The following is a 17,251-nucleotide window of genomic DNA, read 5'->3' on the forward strand; positions in this document are numbered from 1 at the left end:
TAAAAATAAGCCCAACCCTCCAAGATAGAAACTGATCCTTCCTAGCTAAGAGTTGATTGCTTAAGAAAAGAGCTTCTCTGTATGTTTTTTGTTTTTGTTTGTTTTAGAAGGCTGGGTTTCCCCATCTAGCTTAGGATAGAGATACAGTAGCCATTCGTTTTGACCTGCTCCTTTTCAGACGTAGGCTGGTTTGCCTCTCCTTTGGCAAATGGGTAACCCCTATCTTAAGAATTTATTGTGGACACTGAATTGGGTTAGCACATTCCTAAATTCAAGTGATCCATCAACCTGAGGCAGATCCCACCAGTAGCAAGGATTACAAGTACACCCTCTTAGCTCCATAGATATTTTATTGTGTCTGGATACCTGACTCCTTCTCTGGTCTGCCAGCTCCTTGTGGGACAAGGATATAAAAATTTTCACTGTAGAGCCTGACTCAGACCAGATGCTCAAGGGATCAAAAGTCCAGCTCTGGAGAATCTTGAGCATATACCTGGGCTTAAGAGTCTGGGTCACTTGAAAGAAACTGATGTGTAGTCAAAACCCCAGTCCCATTTCTGATGCTCACCATATTAAGTCCCTACATCTGAAGAAGCTCCACATTTTGAGTCCTCTGCCTATGATTTATTTTAATCTTCCAGTCTCCATATTTTAACTTTCCACACCCAAGGGAACACCATACTCTAAATTCCACACATTTCAAGAAATTGACTATCCCAATTTATCAAACTTGAGGGAGCTTCCAAACCTTGAAGTACCTACACCTGAAAGGCCCACATTTCTAAGTGCCTGCATCTAAAAGAGACTCACATTCCTTAGTTTGGGAAGGTTTCACATTCTAAGCTCCCTTACCTGTGATTGTCTCCCTATTCTTCGGTTCCCAAGCCCATGTCTTTATACCTTAGGGAGCACTGCATATATGATTTCCCCACATTTCAGGGAGTCTAATGTCCCATATCTCTTGAGTCTTCATGCCTATGAGGGTTCTATTTCTAAGGTCCCACACTGAGGAAGTCACTTAAGATGATGTATAGGAGTCATTTAGTGCTGATGAGACTTTCTGGTAAATAAATGAAGTTATCACTGTTTTCCTTCTGTATTTTTTTTAAAGACTGAACAGCCTTTTTTTTCCACAACCTGATCAGACATAATACATTAATGAGAAATATCAATAGAGAGATGGCCGTTTTCACCGAGAGCAGGCAGTTTCCAGCCAAAATAACTTTGGGAGCAGAAGAAATGGAATCAGAAGGGAGCTGCTAGGCTCAGCCTTTTTTCTCTGGGCAGTTTACAGCCCAGATTGAGGGAGAGCTGGAGAGGCAAATATTCTCACCACCTTCCTTGGCCTGGAGACAAAATTTAAGGTTCCCCCTCCCCAATTTTATTCTGAATGGAGGAAATATCATCTTTAATAAGATAGACTGAATCAATAACAGCTCTAAAATGTGTTTTTGTTCTTTATCTTGGCCATGTACAGTTTAATCTAACAATATAACAATCATTCCCTTTCCCCCATCCCTGCTTCCCCTGAACCCTCATACCTGCTCCCCCACCCTTGCCCATTTAGTTGCTCTTTCTGTCAAGCTGGCAACAGAAAAAGTCACCATACACTGTGTTTGTATGTGGAGTCAGACCCAATGCTATCTTTCCAGGCAGAGTCCAGGAAACAGTCAGACTTCCCTGGGTTCCTGAGAGTGAGGAAAGGATATTTTGTGGAATGTCTTGTAGAGGGCTAAAACTCTGAGGTGATGCACAGGAATCAGACAACAGAGCACATAAGGATAATTACCGATTGGACAATACTCTATTGGCATATGCTTGGGAAATGGCCCTTCCCACTATTCTGTGCTGGCTCCATCGTTTGGTGTATACAGAGAATTGTGGGAGGGACTAGGGGGCAGAGTAAGATGAACCAGAGTCACTTTGGCTGTGAATGAGGATAAGGGAGGTCGAGGAGATCCTGCGTCCATCCCCTTTACTTCTACCCCTAAAGACCAAGAATAAAAACCAAGGACTTTTGCTTATCCTGACTCCTGATTCCAAGGCTTCCAAGGTGCTAAGCCGGACTTCACAATGTCTGGAACTGAGAGGGGATGTCCTGAAGAAAACTGACTCTTGATATCTTCATCACTCTCAAGTCTGCCTTCCTAGGCATAGGCAATCTCTGGAAGTCTGAGCAGCCCTGATGCTGGGGTCAGGGAGGTATCAGAGTAGGATGGGGCTCCCTCTTCTGAGAGAGATGCTCTTTGGTGAGGGGCTCTCTAGCCAGAGTCATGGAAAGGGAAGTGGGAAGAAACTGATGGAAAAGAAAGGACCATGGGACAGTGGCCATGACCATGGAGAAGAGTGGGTGGCTTAGAGGGGCGATGCTGCTACCTGCAGCCACAGGACTCCACAACCATGTCCTCATACTGCTTGTAGACCACATTGTTGGCAGAATCAATGAAAAGGATGCTGATAGGACTCAACCTGGTGGGAACACAGCAGGTAGGGGGAGTAGATTCGGGGTCCATGGAGTTCATGAGAGTCTGGATGACAGCATGGTTGGTGGGTTCCAGGTGAGAGCGAAGGGGAAACTCACAGAGTCCTTCACAGTGAAAGGCTTCGTACTCCAAGGGGGCGATGATCCAGTCGTCCCAGCCCATGTCCTTGAAATTTACATGCAGAGCCTTGCGACTGCAACGGGCCTTGGGATTTTTGCTGGGGCGCTTGCCCTGGCGTGTTGTGAGGGGGGCCCGCCGTTTCCGGCGCTGACTGAATAGGTACTCATACACAGTTTTATCATCTTGGCCAGAGCGAGCCTTAATTTCATTAAAGAACAAATCACGTTTCTTAGTACGGCCAAATACAAGGAATAAGGCCTTCTCGTGGACCTGGCGGGCCACTCTGTCAAAGCCCACGCCCCGTAGGTCCATGACACGGCCTCGATCCCAGGCCTCCAGCTCCAAACACAGCTGAGCTGAATTCTTAAAATTTCGGAAGAGCTTCCAGATGTCAAACACTTCCCAACGGGGGCTATCCAGACCTGGCACAGAACGTACATCGAGCAAGATGCCCGGCTGCTGGCCACTGGGACAGCTAGACAACTTCAGCTGGGCTGGCCGCCCAGGGAGAGATGGCTTTGCCCCATCTGAGGGCTTTTTCCGCAGGATCCGTAACTCAGCTCCCAATAGCCCATCTTTTTCCAGAGCACTGATGTCAAACACATACCTTTGCTTCCTGACTGCAGGACCTCTGTCATCTAGAGAGAAAAAAACCAGGATCATTCTTGATGCTCTTGCAGCGTCTCTAGAGAGGATACTGAATCTAAGAAAAGTACTTAACATCGGTCCACTAGGACAGGGGCTGGGACCCCACGTTTTGAGAATATACAAATGAAGAGAACTTCCTAAATAACTAAGTCCATTGTGGGCATATACATGTAAGCAAGTGTGTCATGTCTTTTGTGTAAACACATTCTATCCTCCATATTTGTATATCATGGAAGACAGACAGAATATAATTTTGTTGAAGCCAATGTCCTGTGTGATTAGATGATCATTCAAAGGATATGTGTCTGTGACAATTTCAATTTATGTCAGAATGAGTATGTTGTCCATCCTAAATATCAATTTGCTACCAGAGAGTATTCATATGTTGCCCCAGAAGGTGACTAATTGGACTTTTAAACTCTTCATCTCCCCTCCCTGAGCAGCTTCAGTGGTAGGGGACATGGGGACTACTTTATGAGTCCTGAAGGAATCACAGCTTTCCCTATCTGGGCACACAGCCAGGATACCTCCCCCACCCCAAGCAGACTTGCTGCCACTGAGCAAGCCTGGCTCAGCTTCACCCCCTCCCCCAACATCAAGTACTTAATGAGAATGTTCTCCTCCTTCCCCAAACTCCCTCCCAGAAGGCACTCAAGTAGAAATTCTAAGAATCATAGAATTTCAGAAACTCATAAGTGGAAGGGACCTTAGAAACACTCTAGTCCAACCCCCAAAAGTAACTTACTTGTATGAGGTTACAAGAGTTAAGTGTCCAGATTGAAACAAGATTTTGAACACTATAGCTGCAAAAAAATGAGGAGAGCCTATGTTCTCTTGAGTTACATATGAAAGTACCAAGCCCTCTAGCTTTGTTTAGGACAGAAGTACTGGTATTGATGATACTCTTCTCCCACCCCCTCATCCAGCTGAATGAATCTCCTCTGCAATGAATCACCTGTTCCCCTCAAAATTCCCAACACACACCTCAGATCTAGCTTCATCTAGAACTAAGGGAAGCCAGTTCACGAAAATGAAGAATAAGTGACTGAGAACCAGGATCCTGGATTCTCATCCCAGCTGGTTCACTGTGACCTGGCCAATCTCTCACCTTGTCTGAACCTGTTTTCTTTCTGTAAATTGATGGACCTAGAGAGGATGAACCTGTTCTGACATCTACAGCTCCACGTTCTAGGGCATGGAGCCCACAACCAGATGCACAACAATACAAGAGGTAACCTTCGGCATGTGTAACTGGTGCACTCCCCTGGACATCCCTCCTTGGCCTGGGGTCAACATCGCCTCTCACCTTGCCCTTTGTCTATGAAGCTGGTGATGGTGTTGGCCAGCCCAGCTTCCAGCTTCACGCTGCCATTGACTCCCTTCCTATCAGCATCCGACAGCGTCCTGTACAGGGAGAGCATGTACTCATGGGGCGTGACTGGGGGCGGTCGGAAAGGTTCCTTGGGCTCGATTGGGAGCCCTGGCTCCTTGGCCTTTTTCAGTAGGAAAGTACCGGAGCTGGGGCCACCCTTTGGAGGAACCTTGGTACCGGGGTGCTGCCCTTTGGGGGTCACAGTCCGAGCTCCCGCCTGCCTGGCCTGGGGGGTTTCTGGCTTGGGCTCAGGACCTCCGGCTCTCGAGGGCATCTTTTTGGGCTGGTCCTTCTTGGGTAGGAGGCCTCCAGCGTGGCTGGCGCTGCCCTTTGCCCTGGCATTAGTGGCTGCCCCATTGAAGCCATGTCCCCCCGGCCTGAAGCCGCCTCTGGCAGGAGGGGGACGCTCCTTGGCTTCTGCCTTGGCCAGTCCCGGTCTGGACCCTGAGCTTCTCTGTGCCGGGTCTGGGGCACTCAGAACAGTGCTGATAAGATCGAGGTCCAACCAAGCCAGGTGCCAGAGCAAGAGAGTGAGGAGTCTTGGGAGTTTCATCCTCTAACCTGCCGCTGAATGGCACCAAAGAGAACAGCGGCGAAGGTACCTCTGGTCTGGCAGGAGAAACCATGAAAGGAACGAAACCTCAAGGGCAGCGGCGGCAGCGGCAGTGACAGCGGCGGCAGCGGCAGCGGCAGCGGCAGCGGGAAGGGCTTTCTCCTCGGGCTGGGGCGCTTTAAATCTGCCTCTTGCGCGTCTGTATCCAGTCCCATAGTGGAAACGCTCTTGTATCCAGACGTGCGCCCGTCTTCAGTCAGCAGCTGAAAATAACTCGTTCTTGAAAGGAGAAAGCCGACCGCCCCTTTTCTCCTGCAGGACTGACGGAGGGTTTGAAGGAGGCTTGTTTTAAGTCTGAGGGTTTTTTCCAAGAAGGAAGAATGGCGTAATGCTGCCTCTGGGCTCCAGTTTTTTTTTTTTTGTTTTTTTTTTTTTAAAGTTTTGAATCCTTTCCAGTGAAAATACTACACACACACACACACACACACACACACACACACACACACACACACACACACACACACACAGACACACACACACAGACACACACACACACACACACAGAGGCCTGCAGGTGCTCAGTGAAAAAAAATCTTTTACAAACCTGAACTCAGGAATTGGAAACGGAATTCCAACAAAAACCAATTTAATTACTCTCTGATGTCATGCTGTCTAAACTAATTTAAGTACGATATATTTATGTGAAAGAAAAAAAAAAAGTCGTCTCTGCCCTTTCACGGACTGTGACTCACACGGGGGATGGGGGCGGGGGTCTGCTCAGTGGGACCCTCATGTCCAGGGGCTGCCCTGGAGCCTTGGGAAGAGTACGGGGTCTTCAGAGCCAGCCCCTTCCAAAGGAGAAAACAATTCCCGGGTCTTAAGCCCCAGCGCAAAGGGAGTAGAGGTGGGGGCATGTTGGAGAGGGGGGGAAGCAAGTCTGGGTTTTCAAAGTCAAGTCCTTGGAGTGTTTTTAAAGTAGTTACAACCCAGCCTCTGAGTCTGGGGCCTAACGGAGGGGGCACGTAACAAAGTCAGCAGTATTTACTAACAGCTCCTTTTATTTTAATAAACTTGCGGTGACCGGGAGACAGATATACCCCCTTCTGTCCCACAAAAAAAGAGTTTAAAGGATACCCGGGCTCTAGAATATCCCTCTGGGCACGCCAGCCCTGCAGACCCCGCTCCCGCAGAGGACATAGGTGGAGATGGTCTGCAAAGGCTGCTCCCGAGTTCCTCCCAGTTAGCGGACTTGTTCGCCCTTCATCGGGCACCGAAATTTGCCTAGCCCTGGAGCAGCAGTGACCCCTGCAGGAGAAGGGAAGCTTCTGAGGTGCCTCTCATCACTCTGGAGACAGATTTATGGGGCAATTCAGGTGTTTCTTAAAATGCCACATCGAAAACCCGGCATTTCCCTGGAAGCTGAAGCCGGCACTGGCAGGGGCTTAATGTAGAAGAAGTGGTTTTAGTCTCGGAATAATAATAATAATATCTGCCATTAAATGGCTCTCTAAGATTTACAAATCACTCCTTATGAACATCAGTTCACTTCATCTTTTCAGTCCCTGGAGATAGATGATATTATTATCTCCATTTTACAGATGGATAAAATGAGGCAGGTAGGAGGTAAGTGAATGTCTGGTGCTGAACTTGAACTTGGTCTTCCTGACTTTCAGTCCAACACTCTGGCCCCTGAAACCTCGAAGCTTAGGGTGGATGTGCTTTGTTTGCCACATTACAATAGCTCTTACCCAACTCTTTCAAGCCAAGAGAGAACTGGGAGCCTACAAGTATAGAGTATATTTCCCTTATTGTTCCAGGAATAAGGGGACAGTAGAAATCAAAGAGCTGAACCTTTACCAAAGGTCCCAAATCCAACTACAACTCCAAACAACAGATCAATAATTTAGGAATTAATTCATCTTAGAAAGCCATCCAGACCCAAATTTAGCTCAAGCTTCTTGACTTTTGGAACAGAGGAGGTGAAGGCTGGAAGAGAAGTTATAGTAAATCTAAAGAAGAAAAAAAAAAAAAATATATATATATATATATATATACTCACACCATCCCAAGTTCAAGTTGTCCTTGAATGAATCTTCCACTGTCATTGCCAGTAAGATCCTAGATCTAAGTATCTATTAAATCCTAAGGTTTAGGAAAAGCAAAACTTGTCTCTGGTAATACCCAGTGCTGAGTGGTCTGGCTATTGCATTGAACATCACAAGCCCTAGGAGTAAGACTGAATGATGTGACATTTGCTTTAGCCCTTGGTACCAAATGGGACCAAAGGTGAACAAAAGTGCTGTGAAGTCTTGGAACAAGATTGTGAGGTAAGGGACACTTCAGGACCAAGGCAGCAAGAAATCCATAATAGAAAAGCTAAGAAGATTATAGGAAAACTCATAGAATTCACTGTATTCTCTTCTGAGACTCCTTGGAGACAATCCTCTCATGCCTTCTAACACACCACAATCTGGAAGACATCGAACACCCTCAAAACACTTTATCAATGGGGAGGGGGTTTCTGGCATGGGGAAAGGCAGAGGAGAAGGTCTGGGGACAGGGTAGGAGGCACTCTCAGGGGAAATGCCCAAGGGACACATTTGGCTCTTACTAAAAAGGTGACTAATCACTTCTGTCCCCTTTGGTAATTACAACCAGATGCTGCCTCTGGCAGTGCCGACATCTTTAATTACTGGAACCCAGAGCACTGGTTCCCCCCTCCCTGTCTCCCGCTATGTCTCCCTTATATGTCAACAATATTAATGTCTAACTCTAGGCAGAGCAAGAGAGCCTTAGGAAGCAGTCACTCTGTCTGAAATGCAAGGCGTGAAAATAATAGTAAGGTCTTACATTTGGTTTTTCTATTAATAAATTTTGTCTTAAAGCAGACAACAAAAACAAACAAAACAAAATATAAAGTCTTGCAAACTATTAATCAAAACAACACAAAAATCTGATTACAAATATTTGTATTTCTAAGTGTTTGCTTTTATTATTTGTTAAAAGAAAAGAGGGTGGTGTTTTATTAAACATTAGCTTTATTGCTACTTCCACTTAGATAAAGACCATCGGTGAGTATGCTGTTTTGTTTTGTTTTGTTTGTAAACCCTTATATTTGTAGAAAGCTTTTCATTTTAGAGAATGTTCCTTATTTAATATTTTATTTGAATTTCACAATATCCCTCAGAATTAGAAAGGGCAGGGAATCTCATGCCCATTTTACATCAGAAGAAACAGAGGCTATAATTTAAGGCTATAGGCTGAGGTTAAGAAATAGATTAAAACCCTTTACCTGACTCCCCAGGCTGGTCCTCTTTTCACTCTTTGGTTTATAAAGTGAACCTAGCACTAAAAATTTTAAAAGTCTAGCTAGGTAGCCAGCTAGAAAGAGACCCTGATTTATATCCTGGTAACTCCATTAAGGTGCTTCTGCTCTCATTAATTATCTTAGATCAGCCCAAGGTAGACATTTTCAATAGAAAACATGACCATTAAGAGAGTCGGAAAAAATTAAACAATTAAAAAAGAGATTCAATCTATCAACAAGCATTTATTAAAAATTATTATTGACATTTTATGTAGTGTCTTAAAGTGTGTAAAGCACTTTCATACATTATCTCATTTGAGCTTCAATCACACTGTTAGATGGGTACTATTATTCCCATTTTAAAAAACAAGAAATTGAAGCTCAGATGGAATGAATTGCCCATGGCCACATGGTTAGTTATTGTCAGAGGCAGGATGTGAATCTGACTTCAAATCCAACACTCTTCTAAGAGATCCCATATTTTCTGATTGATTGGCCTTTTGTACACAGCCTTGTGCAACAGAACATTAATATAACTAATTATTACTCTTAAGAAATTTATAATCATTTCAGCAAAGTTGCATAATGTAAAATGAACCCATACACATCATCAGCATTTACCCCACACCTATCATATTGGCTAACATTACCCGGAGGAGGAAAAAAAATGCTGGTGAGGATATAGAAAAATTGGGACACTAATGTACTACTGGTAGAGTTGTGAACTAGTCCAACCATTCTGGAAAACAATTTGCAACTATGCCCAAAAGGTGATAAAACTGTGCCTACCCTTCTACCCAGGAATACCACTACTAGGTCTATATTCCAGAGACCAAAGGAAAATATGAATATCAAATCTTTAATTAAGCTATTCTCCAATTCATAAATGGTCAAAGGATACTAACAATTTTCAGATGAAGAAATTGAAACTATTTCTACTCATATGAAAAAGTGTTCCAAATCATTATTGACCAGAGAAATGCAAATTAAGGCAACTCTGCAATACCACTACACACCTGTCAGATTGGCTAGGATGACAGGAAAAGATAATGCTGAATGTTGGAGGGGGTGTGGGAAAACTGGGACACTGATACATTGTTGGTGGAATTGTGAACAATTCCAACCATTCTAGAGAGCAATTTGGTACTATGCTCAAAAAGTTATCAAAGTGTACATACCCTTTGATCCAGCAGTGTTACTACTAGGCTTATATATTCCAAAGAGATCTTAAAGAAGGGTAAGGAACCCACATGTGCAAAAACGTTTGTGGCAGCCCTTTTTGTAGTGGCCAGAAACTGGAAATTGAATGGATGCCCATCAGTTGGAGACTGGCTGAATAAATTGTGGTATATGAATGTTATGGAAGATTATTGTTCTCTAAGAAATGACCAACAGGATGACTTCAGAAAGACCTGGAGAGACTTACATGAACTGATGCTGAGTGAAATGAGCAGGACCAAGAGATGATTATAACTTCAACAACAATACTATATGATGATCAATTCTGATGAATGTGGCCATCTTCAACAATGAGATGAACCAAATCAGTTCCAATAGAGCAATAATGAACTGAACCAGCGAAAGAACTCTGGGAAATGAGTGTGAACCACAACATAGCATTTTCACTGCTATTTTTGTCCCCTTGCATTTTTGATTTCCTTCTCAAGTTATTTTTACCTTATTTCTAAGTCCAATTTTTCTTGTGCAACAAAATAACTGTATGGATACGTATACATATATTGTGTTTAACATATACTTTAACATATTTAACATGTATTGGTCTACCTGCCATCTAGAGGAGGGGGTGAAGGGAAAGAGGGGATAAGTTGGAACAGGAATTTTTGCAAGGGTCCATGCTGAAAAATTACCTATGCATATATTTTGTCAATAAAAAGCTATAATAAAAAAAATAGCAACTCTTTTTTTGTGGTGGCTAAGAACTGGGAATAGATAGCATGCCCATCAACTGAGGAATGGCAGAACAAGTTATAATATATGAGTGTGATGGAATATTTTGCCATAAGAATTGAGGAGCAGAATGATTTGAGAAAAACCTAAAGACACATGAACTGATACAAAATGAAATGAGCAGAACCAGGAGATCATTGATTATAGACACTAATAGCAATATTTCAAGGATGATCCACTATGAAAGATTTAGTTACTCTAATCAAGACAATGACCCAAGACAATTCCAAAGGACCCACAATGAAAAGTGCTATCCATTTTCAGGGATAAAGTCTAAATGCATTTTTTATTATTTTATTTTTATTATTTTTTGTTTGTGTTTTCTTTTGCAACATGGCTAATATGAAAATATATTTTGCATGACCACATGTATAATCAATATCAAATTGCTTGCTTTCTCAAGAATAGTTTGTAACTCAAAATTGTTAAAATTATTTGTTAAATTTTTTTACATAATCTCTTATTATTAACAATAAAAGTTATAATCAATACTTATTTATCCAGGATATGTAATACTTGAGAGCTGAACACACCTAAAACTTTGATTATTGGAAATTATTATTTAAGATCTTATAGGACTGTTATTGATTATACCAGGTATGATCACCAAAGAATTCTATTGAGGTAATAATGATCCATGATGCCAGCAACTCTATGGAGTTTTATATGCATAAACTATAGGTGGAGTTTTCATTGGAAAGGCTGGGAGAATGACTATTGGCATGAACTATGATAGGATTCTCCTGACTCAATTTCTCCAACATGACATTTCTTGAATGGAAAATATCCCATCTGGCTTGATACAAATTGACCAAGTACACAATTTTTGCCTAGAATTGAAATGAAGTTTACTTTATGCCCCTATCCTTTTATAGTAAATTTCTTTCATGGAAAATTGTGGCAAATGACATAATCATGTCAGATAACAAGGATGAAAACAATGTTAAAACTTTTATATAAGCTAATTTTGGGAGCAGTTACTGAGTTACTATATATAGCAAGATGTAAGTATGAGATCTGAGCTATTGGCCTAGAATTTTAGTCCTTTTATATCTTCCAAACAAGTAATTAAGTGTTTCCCTTTGACATATATTCCTAGCTATATATCCCCAATTACATTAAAATCCTTTAATTTCTCAATGCTATTGGGATAATTAGGCAAATGATGCATAGATCTGTGAAGCTAGGACATTCTTTTATTTAACTAATATGAGAACTGTTTGTTCTGTTAAAGAAAGGAATATCAGTACAATTCTTAGAAGAATAGCTTTTGTTCTGTCTTATAGCATCTACTTTTGTTATTCATTTGAACAGAGCTAGAACTTGAAAATGTTTTATTGTAGATAATTTACTTCATATAATGCACTGTTTTAAAATGGAGTTTCTTTAAATTGGTATTTTTTTATCCATTGTAGAAGCTTTTGTTAGTTAAATCTGGCAATTTTATATAAATTCATTTTTCTTCTTTTGACAGGCAATTAGAGTTAAGTGACTTGCCTAAGATCACACAGCTAGGAAGTGATAGGAAGTGTTAAGTATCTGAGGCCTGATAGAGGACAGGTGTTTTATTCACTATACCATCTAGCTGTCCCATGAATTGATTTTTGTTTTAGAATCCATCTTATAAAATTGGCTTCTGATTTCTGTTTGTAGATAGAGATATAGATGATAGGTATGGATGGTAGATAGTATATCAACATAAAAATTGGCCTAAAATTCCCTGGTCTAAAAGATTCCAAATTTTATTTTCTAATACTAACATCTAGATTTTTCTAGAAGAAGGGAGACATCTACTTTTATTTTTCCTCTTTGTGTCTTTTATATATAAGGTCTATTTATCAAAGGGGATTGCCTTCTGATTTTATCAATGTTGTCAAAGGGAATTGCCCTCTTTGATTTTGTCAATGTTATGAAAGGGGATTGCCCCTTTTGATTTTTGTCACAGCACCATCTTTCTCTTTTTCTTCTCACATTGTCTGCCCTCTTAAGTCCCAATGACGTGTTTAATGGACATGTTTGTCCATGATTGTCTTTGGTCTGATTATCTTTGGTCTAATGAACATTTTTTATTAATAACTGGCTGGCCTTATTAGTAAAATGATTAGAAATATGATGAGATAAAACTAATTTTTAAAAAAAAAATTACAAAATAGTTGAAAAAATAAAAACTAAGAGAGATAATTCATGGCATGTCACCCCCAAACTCTTAGTGTACAAAAAAAAGTAGGATTCAATCTTGGAGAGAGTTCTTCCCCCAAAATCACTATTTGGGACTAATTTTGTCTTTACCATAGATGCCTCTAAGAATATTGACCATAACTTCTATCTAGGTCTCTACAAATGTGGATGAAATGGTCCCCAAATTCACTTAAGATGCATATTAAACACTGCCTATTAGATAAAGAAGGGTGTTCATTCCACTTCATAGGAATTGCAGGACTTCTTCGAGTCTGAGCCAAGGTGATGGAGTGAAGCCAGGAAACTGCTGGAGCACTTCCAGTTTCCTTTGAAAACCACATGAAACCAAACCTCTGAACAGTCTGACAGAATAAAACCACTCTCCAGCTCATGATAGACTGGAAGAACTTCAAGAAAGGTAAGTCTCACTGGGGTGAAAGGAGTGTTCAACCCAGCTCAGACAGTATTTGGCAAAGTCAGTGAGAGGGTCTTACATATAGCAGATCAGCAACTAAGACCTTTGGACCTGGCTCAGTTGAGAAGCAGACCAATAAGGCAGCCCCCAATACCAGCTCAGAAGGCAAATTCTTGGAAACCAGGCAATTTCCTGAAAAGAGCAGGCAAAGAATCCCTGAAAACACAAGGCGCCCCTGTGCTCAAGACCAAGATTCAGAGCTGCACAGGAAGCTTGAGACAGCATACTTGTTAGCCCAGGGAAAGAGCTCCAACCATTTTAGAAATACCAAAAGAAAAGGAAAGAAAAATGAGCAAGAAATTGAAAAGAACCTTGACCATAAAAAGCTACTATGGTGACAGGGAAGTCCAAAATACCAACTTGGACGAGGACAAAATGTCCACAGAGGAAATTTCAAAAAGTGATATGAATTGGTCTCCAGCTAAAAGTCTTGGAAGTGCTCCTAAAAGATTTTAAAAAGCAACTGAGAGGTTTAAAGAAAAAAATGAGAAAAGAAATGAGGTATGCAAGAGACAATCAATAGCTTAGAAAAAGAAAGTAAAACCTTTAAAAAATACAATTGACCAAGTGCAAAAAAAAATTCACTGAAGAAAACACCTTGAAAAGTAGAATTAATCAAATGGAAAAAGAGATACAAAAGCTAACTAAATAAAAGCACACATTAAAAACTAGAGTAGGAGTGGATAGAGTGGCAGCCCTGACTGAAGTCAGGAGGACCTGAGTTCAAATTTGACCTCAGACACTTAATACTTCCTGCTGTGTGATGCTGGGCAAGTCACTTAACCCCAATTGCCTCAGCAAAAAAAAAAAAAAAAAAAAAAAAAAAACACCTGGAATGGGGGGAATGGAAGCTAATGACTCTATAAAAGACATCAAGAATCAGTCAAACAAACTAAAAAGAATGAAAAAATGGAAGAAAATGTAAAATACCTCCTTGGAAAAACAATTGATAGGGAAAATAGATCTGAGAGAGATAATTTTAAAATTTTTGACCTAGCTGAAGGCCACGACCAATAAAAGAGCCTGGATAGCATTATTCAAGAGAAACAGAGAGGGAAATAGCCACTGGAATTGCAAAAAACACTTAGAGGACCCACAGAAACCCAAACAACCAGTATAAACTTTTTTCTTTTCTGGAGAATATCACCTTCCCCAAGGACTCTAAAGAACACACAAGCTAGGAAATGTTAAGTGTCTGAGGCCAGATTTGAACTCTTTTCCTCCTGATTAGAGGGCTGGTGCTCTACCCACTATACCATCTAACTGCTCCATGAATTGATTTTTGTTTTAGAATCCATCTTATAAAATTGGCTTCTGATTTCTGTTTGTAGATAGAGATGTCGATAATAGATATACATGGTAGATAGTATATCAACATAAAAATTGGCCTAAAATTCCCTGGTCTAAAAGATTCCAAATTTTATTTTCTGATACTAACATCTAGATTTTTCTAGAAGAAGGGAGACATCTACTCCCCCCCCCTTTGTGTCTTTTATCTATAAGATCTACTTACCAAAGGGAATTGCCTTCTTATTTTATCAGTGTTATCAAAGGGGATATTGATTTTGTAAGTGTTATCAAAGGGAATTGCCCTCTTTGATTTTGTCAGTATTATCAAAGGAGATTGCCCTCTTTGATTTTGTCAGTGTTATCAAAAGGGATTTCCCCTTTTGATTTTTTGTCAAAGCACCATCCATCTTTCTCTTTTCCTCTCACAAGCAGTCCTGGACATTTTAGTGAGTTCTAAGATATCCCTCTTTAGTCCTCACAATTATGAGTTCCAGAAATCCATAGGATTTGGAATCTACCCTCCACCCTGAAGAAAAATGAACTGTTAGCAAGGTAATCCCTTTTCCATCAGACCTGCACTGTCTAAACTGCTCATGAAAATAGAAGAGGACAAAATTTCATGTTTTTCATACCTTGCTGAGTATCTAATTTTATAATTTCTCTCCAGTGCAGCCCAGGAGCTCCCTGACTTTCTCTAAAAGGCTGTATTCCAAGCATTCTATTTTCTTTCCAAAAGGCTGGTATTGCCTAGTAACCCTCCTCTCTATAGAAAGCTTGAACCCCTCAACTTTTTAATTTAGGGTTACTAAGGGGGGGGGTAACTATGAGTCTGGTACTGCCCAGGAATTCCTTCTTCACTCTCTAGAAGGCTGGATATCTTAAACTTGAATTTCAGAGTCCAAGAACTCTCAGCTCAGCCAAATAGGTTGTAAGTACATGTGACTACCATTTGACAATGCCTCTGGGAGCTCCTAGGTGGGGGAGATCATTATCAAATTTTGGGTCATTCTTAGACAAGGACAAATCTGCAACTAATCTGTGTAGGTACACACAGCACACACACACACACACACACACACACACATCATTTAGGCCCAGAAAAAAAAAAGGGGGGAGCAGGTCATCCCAACAATAATTCAAGCCAATCAATTCATCCTCAATTACTGTGGCTGATCTTCTGTGAGGCACCAAAGAGAATATTATTCTTATCCTTCATAAATCGATGCAATGTCCCAAAGGCTGACCTCTCCATGAGCTCATCAAGTTAAGCAAAGAACTTTTTTGATCAATACTTTACACACACATGAACCAGACATAAAGCAATACAAGAAACAAGTGTTAAACTGTGATGCTTTAAGAATTCAAAGGAAAGTTAAGATATTGATTGAGAACTTAAATGATCAGGGAAGGCTTCATGGAACACTATGGAAAGATACCATAGAAAATACATGGGATTTGAAGCAAAGTTAGTTGCTTTTTGCAGATGATATAAAATAGTTTAACTAGAGAACCATGGGAAATCACCCCAAAAATTAGCTGAAACAATTAAAAACTTCATTAGAATAGCATGATATAAAGCAAGCCCATCTTAGTCAATCTGAGAGTTGTGAGGTAGTACCTCAGAGCTGTTTTATTTTGCATTTCTCTAATCAATAGTTATTTAGAGTATTTTTTTATATGGCCTTTAGATGGCTTTAATTTCATCAGCTGAAAATTGTCTGTTCCTATCATTTGACCATTTATCAATTGGGGAATGACTTGTATTATTATAAATTTAACACAGTTCTTTATATATTTTAGAAATAAGACCTTTATCAGCAACACTGGCTGTAAAAAACTTTCCCCAGTTTTATTTTCTCTTTTAATTTTTTTCTTTTGGTTTTGTTTGTGTTTAATGTAATCAAAGTTGTCCATTTTGCCTTTCATAGTGTTTTCTAATTCTTGTTTGGTCATAACAGAGTCAATTGCCACCCTGGGGTGGCAATTTTCTTTTTCAGAAAGACATATCAGCTTGAGCCTGTGACCATGATGGTCTTTGGTTTAAGAGAGACGACTAAATGACTACTCTTTTATTAAAATGTTGGCATTATTGACAAAATAATGAAATTCTCAGAAATTATGTCTCTCAAATATGTTTAAATGCTGCATTGCTCATAATTGAGTTGTGCTAATATTTAAAAATAAGAACATGACCTTTAGATATACTCTTAATACCAAAAACTATCACAGGGTTTCTGTGTAGAAATAGACAAAATAATAACAGAATTCAGATCTCAACTCTCTGACAATTCAATTTAATTCCTTATTATCCCCTACACTTAAGCCCCGTACCCTTTATATTTTCCCCAAGCTATATAGATTACTTGAAGCATCTGTTTCCTTTGCTCCTATTCATTTGCTAGAATTCACTTGAGGTAGACAAAATCACACAACTATGTACGAATTTATGTTATGTGTGATTTCAACTTGGACCTCAGCTTTTTGTACCTCCCTAATTGATTCATTATCTCTCTCACCATAGTGGCTATTCTAGATCTTTTCATCTTTCTTCAAGTCTTCAAGTCTTCCATGGCCAATTCTTTTTGCTAAGGACCTTGCCTCAAATTTTATTTTAAAAAATCATGGAAATTTGACCCTCATTCTATATCATTCTTATATCTCCTCTCCAACAATCTCCTTTCCTCTGATAAAGAGGTAGCCTTTCTCCTTGCCAAAGTCCAATACTGCTATTTACATCTTCTTTTCTCAGTGCTTAGTCTTCTCAATCTAGCTTAACACTATTGAAAAATCCTCTTCTCCTACATATCTTGCCTCTGTGGGTTTTCATAGAACTGCCTTCTTCTACTTCTCTTCCTAC

The 17,251-nt window shown here is 40.5% G+C and overlaps 1 protein-coding gene across 1 annotated transcript; it reads right to left on the reverse strand.

The window, feature by feature from the left end:
* Positions 1–1,007: 1,007 nt before the first annotated feature.
* On the reverse strand, positions 1,008–5,545 carry GDF5 (growth differentiation factor 5). Its single transcript, XM_074292496.1, has 2 exons — positions 4,558–5,545; positions 1,008–3,241 (listed from the first exon to the last, which is right to left on the reverse strand). Exons 1-2 carry the CDS (start codon positions 5,174–5,176, stop codon positions 2,373–2,375), a joined length of 1,488 nt encoding a protein of 495 aa, XP_074148597.1. The 5' UTR covers positions 5,177–5,545; the 3' UTR covers positions 1,008–2,372.
* Positions 5,546–17,251: the final 11,706 nt, after the last annotated feature.

This window comes from Sminthopsis crassicaudata, chromosome 2 (genome assembly GCF_048593235.1).
Source record: "Sminthopsis crassicaudata isolate SCR6 chromosome 2, ASM4859323v1, whole genome shotgun sequence".
Classification (NCBI taxonomy): domain Eukaryota; kingdom Metazoa; phylum Chordata; class Mammalia; order Dasyuromorphia; family Dasyuridae; genus Sminthopsis; species Sminthopsis crassicaudata.